Genomic DNA, 8,548 nt, shown 5'->3' with positions numbered 1-8,548 from the left:
CCAGTTTTAGATTTTCTGAACCACTTAGGGCTTGTGCCTTTCCACATAAAGCCTTGCAAAGTGCCATGCACGCTGATAGCACAGTATAAATAATAAATATGACTACCATCAATTTTATTATTAAGCGTACAGCCATGCTGAACTTCCTGAATAGCTGAGCATTAGTGCAAGCTGTTTCTGTACCCTCATAACATTGACTACCAGAAACATTTCCTCCCAAAATCTGGCATCCCTGAGTATCCAAATTCTGTGCAATCCCACACAAATTAGACCAGCAGAAAACAAACAGCTCTTGTCATGAGTTAAACACACACACACCCCTACACACACAGACACCCCTGAACATATTTTTCCTTCCCTCTTTTATTTCATTTTTTTTAATCCCTCCAATGTCATTTATTTTACCAGATCATCAATCTGGGTTTTGTTTTGTTTTGTTTTCATTTCGAGTCGCAGTGATCAGTCCCTGTTTTTGTTCACTTTGTGGGGAATTTTGTTCTTGCTATGATTACTTAACTTTTTTATAAAAAGTTTTATAAACAACAACAAATCAAACTGAAAGGAAGTTTGCCTCCAGTTCATTTTGATCCTCGGGAGGGCTGGGGCTGGGGGCTGAGGTTGTAGGTTATGGGTTGGAATAGAGGGCGATGCAATCCATTGATTTCGGGGTGTTCTGACTCGGCATGCTGTGACGCAGATGCTCAAGCATCTCCATGGAAGAAAGACACTGAGTAGTTCAGCAAAGGCATGATACCAACCATCCTTGGAACTGGCATCATCTCAGCCATCACATCTCACGGATGGCGCACAGCATGATGCTCCCAGAATCGTTGCTTCCACCACTTCCTTCGCCCTGGGATCCTTTGCCCTCCAGAGATTCCACGGATCCACTCCTGGAGGAGACGTAGAGGCACTGGAAATGTTCCATGGAGTAAATGCTTCCAGACTCATCGGAGTGAATGCTTTCGGAGGAATTGCTCCTGTAAATGTGGCTGATTGACCTGGAGCTTGCCTTCTTCTGTTTTGAGGGTGAAGCTTTCGATGGCTTAGGCAAGGGTGCCGCAGGGGGTGGGGATCTTGGATGGGATCGCTGCCGGGTCAGTGGCTTGGTCGGTGGCTGGGATGGTGGTGGAGATGGCGGTTGGCATGGTGGATGGGACATTCCCTGGGATGTTGGTGCCTGGCATGGTGGCAGGCATAGTGCCTGGCATGGTGGCAGGCATGGCATCCGCTGAGATGATTCCAATGCCTCTGCTGGGGAAGGAGACAGGACAAACTTCGTTTCCATGCAGTGTGTCTGGATAGCAAAAGTCTTCACATCCTTCCTCAGGGTGCTTGAAGAAAAAGAAGATGGGAGAGGTACAAGCACAGCGAGGAAACCCGGACAAATTTACTTTGCAGATTTGTTTATTTTAAGCAAGTGTTCTGTTCAAAAACGTCTGATATGCATGTACATAAAACAAATAACCAGCCTTTTTTAAAAACAAAAAAACAAAAAACTGAACATCTTTTGCATTGTCAGACAAGTTTCATACAGTTCCCCATAATGTATACGGGTCTGCATTTTTTGTGTACCTCATCACACCAATAAATAACAATTAAAAACTCAATTTCTCTTCACAAACGACACCCAACTGTCTATCTGCTCTAATTCTCTCCATATTTTGGAAGGACAGTCTCAAATTTACAGAAGCTGCCTTGGTTTCTTATCGGATCCTGGAAGGCCTCACTTTCCCTTAGGATGTCCCTGTTTTCGAAGGAGAAATGTTGGAGGGTATGAGTTATGTGACCCTTGAGCCAAGGAGATACAGTAAGTAACTATACAACCTTTAGAAGACAACCCTGTCTTCTAAACCTGTACAGGGAAGTTTTTGGGGGTTGTTTTACTGTTTCATTTTTTTAAAATGTTTCATGATTTATTAATGTTGGTGTTATGTACTGAAGTTCTCACCCTGGGCCAGCAGGGGGATACTGTAGATAGTTATGCAAATGAAGGATCGAAAGTGACGTTCAGTGATTGGATAGTTTTAGAAAGTTGCTACAGTAACGTCCTGGAGCTCTATATAAGCAGGCTGACTGAGCCCTTCAGTTCAGTTCTGTTCTGGCCTCTGAATAAACAAGAGCTGTTTGAAGAAGCGCTGTGTCGTCTGATATGTTCACCCACAACCTAACAGTCCCAAGGACTGACTGTCATGGGGCCAAGGCAGCATGCCTGGCTACAGCACAGTCAAGGGGGCCTCCTGCACTAAGTTATCAGCTATATCATTAATTGTTGTTGTTGTTGCTGCTGCTATGCTCTAATATACCATGTCAGTCTATCAGTCCATCAAGCTCAGTCTCATCCAATCTGCCTGGCAGGGGCTCTCCAGGATTTTAAACAGGAGTCTCTCCCAGCCCTGTCTGAAGATGCCAGGGACTGAACCTGGGACCTTCTATATCAAGGCTGCCGGCTCCTGGGGGCCAAGGCACTATGCCCCAAAACTTTGTTTTAGGGAGGCAGGCCCCCTCAATGTTCATAGGGCCCCATGTGCGATGTTAGGATATTGCTTCAGGCCCCCTCAATCCCCCCCAGAAGGTGGTGCCTCTGTTCCACATGCAAAGCAAATGCCCTGCCCCTTTTCTACAGCCCAACATTTCTCATAGGATGTGGCTTTATATAACCATCTCAAATCCCTTGGCTTTATTGCTGTTGGTGACATTTGCTGTTTCAGTTTTCATTATGCAAGGGCAACATACATGTATGGCCCATTCATAACACTTTTAGCAAAAATGCTTTCCCAGAAAGAATCGTTGGGTGTTATAGTCTACCCCTCACAACGCTAATATTCCCAACATCCCTAACAAACTACAGTTCCCATGATTCTTTGGGCGGAAGCCGTCAGTTCTAAAGGTATAGTGTGTATGTGACCACAGTTACTTTGTGACACTTCAGTGCAAAAAGTGACAAATAATCATAATATAACCATCTAGCTCAGTATTGACTCCACTGACCAAGAATCATGGAATCATAGAATTGTAGAACTGTAGAGTTGTAAGGGACCCTGAGGGTCATCTAGTCCAACTCCCTGAAATGCCTCCAACTAAAGCATCCATGACAGGTGGCCATCCAACCTCTGCTTAAAAACCTCCAAGAAAGGAGAGGCCACCACCTTCCAAGGTAGTGCATTGTGCTGTCAAACATCTCTTACTGTCAGTTCCTAATATTAAGTTGGAATCCCTTCAACTCCATTGAAAACAAGCTTGCTGCATCACCCATGTGACAGCTCTTCAGATATTTGAAGATGGGTATCAGACTACTGCTCAGTCTTCTGCAGGCTAAACATACCCAGCTCCCTCAACCATTCTCCCTTTCCTTGGTTTCACTTTCTTTGGTTTCAGACAGATGTTTTCCCCAATCCTCTCTGTAGATATTGGGGATTGAACCTGGGTCCTTCTGAATGCAAAGGACTGAGATTTGGTCCCCTTTCAAACAGCAACTCTACATGCTGGTGCATGCACAAGTTGGGGTGTGTGTGTGTGTGTGTGTGTGTGTGTGTGTGTTGTGATAGGTGAAACTTACATGTCGTCTGTCATCAGCTTGTAGTGAAGAACAGTGCAGCCAACAATGAGCAAAATCAGGAGCACCAAGAATACACACATCACGGCAATCAGCAGGTCTTGCTTTAGTCTCTGCTTTTCCATGGAGTCCTCTTCCAAATGGTTGTTTAAAGGAGAGGTACTGCATTAGTTCAAATTATCACCTGTATCCTGCCCTGCCCTGTTCCATCCTCCAAGGCACCCTTGCCATCTAGGAAGAATCTAAACCCACTTTGTATCTTTCCTAAATAAATTTCTTAGTTGGATTTGTTGGGATGTACTCATTTAGGAATAGAGGAATATGTAGTATACAGTGTCAGACCATAGTTCAGGCATAGGCAAACTCGGCCCTCCAGATGTTTTGGGACCACAACTCCCATCATCCCTGACCACTGGTCCTTTTAGCTAGGGATGATGGGAGTTGTAGTCCCAAAACATCTGGAGGACTGAGTTTGCCTATGCCTGCCATAGGTCTATCAAGCTCAGCTTTGTCTACATTGACTAGCAGCAGCTTTCCTGGGTTTCACACTTGGGTTCCTAGCTGTTAATGGACTACAACTCCCATAATCTCTGATCACTGGTCCAGCTAGCTAGGTGTGATGGGCGTTGTAGTCCAACAACAGCCAAGTACCCAATTTGATAAGCACTGCCTATGTGAAGATGCTGGGGACATGAACATAGGAAGCTGCCATCTACCAAGTCAGACCATTTGGTCCATTTAGACCAGTATTCTCTTTGGACTATAACATCTCCTATAACATCATGCTGGCTGCTGGGGTTGCAGGGAACTGGAGTTCAACAAGATCAGGAGGTACACTGGCTCCCTGCCCCTGCCTTAGTGGGTCACAGCTAGAGATGGGGCAGAAACTTGATTCAGCTCCCACTTCAAGGTGAACCTACCTAAGTCACACTTCCTGTAACAATATGTGACCCAAAACACAGGTGGAATCTAGACACATATGAAAAACGCTGTTAAAAACACTTTAAAAAAAAGTTTTGAAAAATATATTGAATTTGCCACCATCACCACCTAGTGTCACATTTGTATAATGCACTTTACAAAACACTTAAAATGTTTTATTTTCAGCTGTATAGCAGAGTCCCCCCAGCCTTTCACCAAGCTGAAATGCAGCCATCCTTTTGAAATCTGCTCTCCTCCAAACTTCATGGTGCAATTCTCCAACCAACCATTGCTTACAAAAGTGAAGACAGTGTGCATTTTAAAAACCCATGAACAGTGGAACCTCGGTTTTCGAGCTTTTCGGAAACCGAATGATTCAGAACCTAAACGCTGAAAATTCGGAAGTGAATGCTTCCGTTTTCGAACACACATCAGAAGTCAAACAGCTTCTGAGGTGCATTTATCCATTGAAATTCCCATTGTGCCTCAGTTGTCAAACATTTTGGAAGTCAAATGGTCTTCCAGAACAGATTACGTTTGACAACTGAGGTTCCACTTTGCAAAATATTAGCAAAAACTGCATGGGGAGAAATATGTGTGTTAGTCAAAATTGCATAGAAAAATGTCAGTATTAGAAGAAAATCACACCAAGATGCTGATGAATTTTCATGAAAATTTTAAAAAGGTGGGGGAAAGATCACAGATTGCTATGGCAATATGGAAAACTGAATATAAGGCTGGAAAAATGATGAACTTGAAAACTTACTTGATTTGTGGAAGAAGAGGAGGAGTTTGGATTTGATATCCTGCTTTACCTCTACCCTGAGGAGTCTCAAAGGGGCTAACAATCTCCTTTCCCTTCCTCCCCCACAACAAACACTCTGTGAGGTGAGTGAGGCTGAGAGACTTCAGAGAAGTGTGACTGGCCCAAGGTCACCCAGCAGCTGCAGGTGGAGGAGCGGAGATGCCGCTACACCACACAGATTATGCCGCTACACCACACTGGCTCTCTGGAGGCAGGGAAGGGAAGACCTCCCAGGATGAGAGATTGGGAGAAGAAAGGAAAACTCCCAGGTGGGAGGGTCCCACCTGGGTGCCACAGAAAGGGTCCACCACTTTCTGTGCACATCAAGGGTTAAGAGCTACCTTTGGGAGAGGATGCAGTGTTTTCTCTTTCTCTTTCTCTATTTCTATTTTTATTTGGATTAGTTTCTTTTATCCTGTATTATGAAAAACTTTAATGGGGAGGGAGAGAGAAATTGACTTGATTTGTCCACCCCCAGTTGCAGTTCTGAAAAGAACCTTCACTACACTACATTCTGCATTTTAGGAGGGCGGCAAAGTCTTTAAGATCCCCCACCCCTTTAATCACTTTTATCTTTCCGCTGTGCCAATGCATTTTTAAACTGACTCAGCGATTTTGCGCGCCTCTCATCATGTCACTGTTTTAATGATTGAATCAATTTACTGTACTGCCTAATCCCATTATCCGCGTCTATGTTTGCAGTCTGGAAAGGGCCCTCCTGCAGGCTGAAGGGAAGGGGTAGGTGCTTGCCTAAAATAATATAAAATAAAGGCGGTAACTTTACGTGGGGTTCCCTAGGCACACCCCACTCCCAAATAGAAGTTTTCCAATTGCATCCATGCCCCTCTAGCTTCAGCAACAACCATGTTAGGTGTCCCCACACCATTCAATGCACTCCCAAGTTCCTTTGGCATGGGGAAAGTCAAAACATTTTACTTTTGGGTTGAAACAGAATAGGTTTGTAGGGTTAGACGCAGAGCCGCTAAGGTTTCCTTTGAGGTGATGGCTGGGGTTCCATTTAGAACTGGCGGGGCTATTAAAATATATGTTTTAATAGCTCACCAGTGGTCACTTGTTTCCCTTCTCAATTCAGGGTGCTCCTCATTCCTGACTGAAGCCCTAAGCAAGTTAGGCCCCAAATATCTCAAAAACCATCTCTGTGCCTTTAGGTCCTCTTGGGTGTTAAGACTGACAAAGCAGGTAGTTCCACCACCCTCAGAAGTTTGGGATGGTGGTGTCCTGGAAGTGGAGATCTTCTGTGGCAGTCCCTAAGCTGGTGAATTCCCCTCTGACTGTACAGCTTTTGCCAAATACTGAAGATATACCTATTCACGCTGGCCTTTGACTGTTTAAGGTGTCTTGTTGGAGACACCTGAAATTTTGCTGAAATCACACTGTACTGCTCCATTTGGAAAGGTTTGGTGCCTCTTGTCATTGAAGTGTTTTAATCTGCTATTAAATAGTTCTATGTACTGTATTGTTGTAACCCACTCTGAGACTTTATGGTGAAGCGCAGGTGAGAAATCTTATAAAGTAAGTAAATAAATAAGTAGGCAGGCAGGTAGGTAGGTAGGTAAGTAAGTAAGTACATACATAAGTAAGTAAGTAAGTAAGTAAGGCATGCATTCATCCCTCACGGGTACCCTACCTTGGCACAAGTGTGGCCCTATAAAGATGGAGAACCATAGAAATGTATGGGAAAAGATGTGCATTGTTTCTTTAGTCATTGTCTTTCCCCATGCTGGCTGCATATTATTCTGACCTACCACGGAACCACGTGACACCCCCAGCATTCCTAACAACATTCTGACAGCATAATCTATTCCAGTGCTAGGGTGGGGTATGTGGCCAAGTGGGTGAGTCCATAAGCACCGGCGGGGGAAGAGGAGTGCGGGGGGGGGAGCGCAGTGCCCCTGGCAGCGTGATGCCAGTGGGGTGCCATCATGGCTGCCCCCCCCGCGCTGGGCGCCCCGCCCCTGCAGACGGCACGCCCCACCCCCAGGACGCACATCCTGCCCCACCTGGGACGCATGCCAGCCCTGCCCCCACCAGCTCTCCACGGTGCCGGAGCATGAAGCTCCACCACTGTCTATAAGGTCTTGCTGGATCCATCTAGGTCCATCTGGCTTGACCCAAAGGTACATCTGGTCTGCTATCCTGCTTTGCAGAAGCTAACCAGATGCCTCCAGGAAGCCCACAAGTCAAGGCTTGAAGGCACTAGCCCAGTCCTCCTCATATTGCTTACACATAGCTGTCAACTTTTCCCTTTTCTTGCAAGGAATCCTATTCGGAATAAGAGAATTTCCCTTTAAAAAAGGGGAAAGTTGACAGCTATGTGCTTACAGCAGTAATGGCCAAACTTGGCCCTCCAGCTGTTTTGGGACTACAGTTCCCACCATCCCTGACCACTGGTCCTGTTAGCTAGGGATGATGGGAGTTGTAGTCCCAAAACAGTTGGAGGGCCAAGTTTGGCCATCACTGGCAAACAGGAAGGGCCATATAGCACAGTGGTATAGTTTATGCTTTAGAGATAGAATGTCCAAGTGTCAATCCCCAGATATCCCTTACTGAAACCTTGGAGATCCATTTCTAATCAGTGTAGGCAGGATTGTAGTGGATGGACCACTGATTTGGCTCAATGTAAGGCAGCTTATATGCATTGTGTAGCCACCACAGCTGATAGGCACTGAAGGCTTTCATCTGCTCTTTCTCAGATTTCTCACCATAACTAGTGACTGTCTGTTGTTGGGTGGGAGCTTAGATTACTGAAACGCATTGTATGTGGGGCTTCCATTCAAGACTGTTCAGCAACTGTGGTTAGTACAGAAGATGGCTGCTAGAGTATTAATTGGGATCAGTCCACTTCCAGGCTTCAAGTTATATTCAGGTTATAACCTTCAAAGCTTAGTATATATTATTAACACTGGCCAGACTTATATGAATACTGTAACTTGTAAATTCAGCTTTATGAGCTTGGCAAAAAATAAAATAAAGAAGGGGTGTGTGGAGGAAACACAGAGGACACCTGGGAAAAACTCCCACCCACCATTGCACCGAATGTGTTTTGATTATATGCCATTTTGGCTTTAGGCGCAATCCTTGGAACATAGCTTCCGCATAATTTGCAGTCTTGCTGTACAATAAACACTTCAGGTGCTGAAAATAGTAAGTCACAAATATTATTCTCCTTTATAGGAATGCCAGCAGCACACAATTTCTGGAGACAAATAATATTCATGGTATCAGAAATTACAGGGGAAAGGGTG

At 45.0% G+C, this 8,548-nt stretch overlaps 1 protein-coding gene across 3 annotated transcripts; it reads right to left on the bottom strand.

Moving 5' to 3' along the window:
- Positions 1-345: 345 nt before the first annotated feature.
- On the bottom strand, positions 346-7,035 carry LOC309523662 (uncharacterized protein). Of its 3 annotated transcripts, XM_082207643.1 has the most exons (4): positions 6,931-7,033; positions 4,477-4,525; positions 3,560-3,689; positions 346-1,334 (listed from the first exon to the last, which is right to left on the bottom strand). In XM_082207643.1, the coding sequence occupies exons 3-4, from the start codon at positions 3,679-3,681 to the stop codon at positions 788-790; spliced, it is 669 nt and encodes a 222-aa protein (XP_082063769.1). In that variant the 5' UTR covers positions 3,682-3,689; positions 4,477-4,525; positions 6,931-7,033; the 3' UTR covers positions 346-787. The 3 variants fall into 3 exon arrangements, 1 of the variants encoding a protein (XP_082063769.1); XR_014215502.1 differs by lacking the exon at positions 4,477-4,525 and having other exon boundaries at positions 3,560-3,718; positions 6,931-7,035; XR_014215503.1 differs by lacking the exon at positions 4,477-4,525 and having other exon boundaries at positions 6,931-7,035.
- Positions 7,036-8,548: the final 1,513 nt, after the last annotated feature.

The sequence above is a fragment of the Podarcis vaucheri genome (assembly GCF_965113315.1).
Source record: "Podarcis vaucheri genome assembly, chromosome: Z".
NCBI lineage: Eukaryota > Metazoa > Chordata > Lepidosauria > Squamata > Lacertidae > Podarcis > Podarcis vaucheri.
This window is presented reverse-complemented; position numbering and strand designations above follow the sequence as displayed.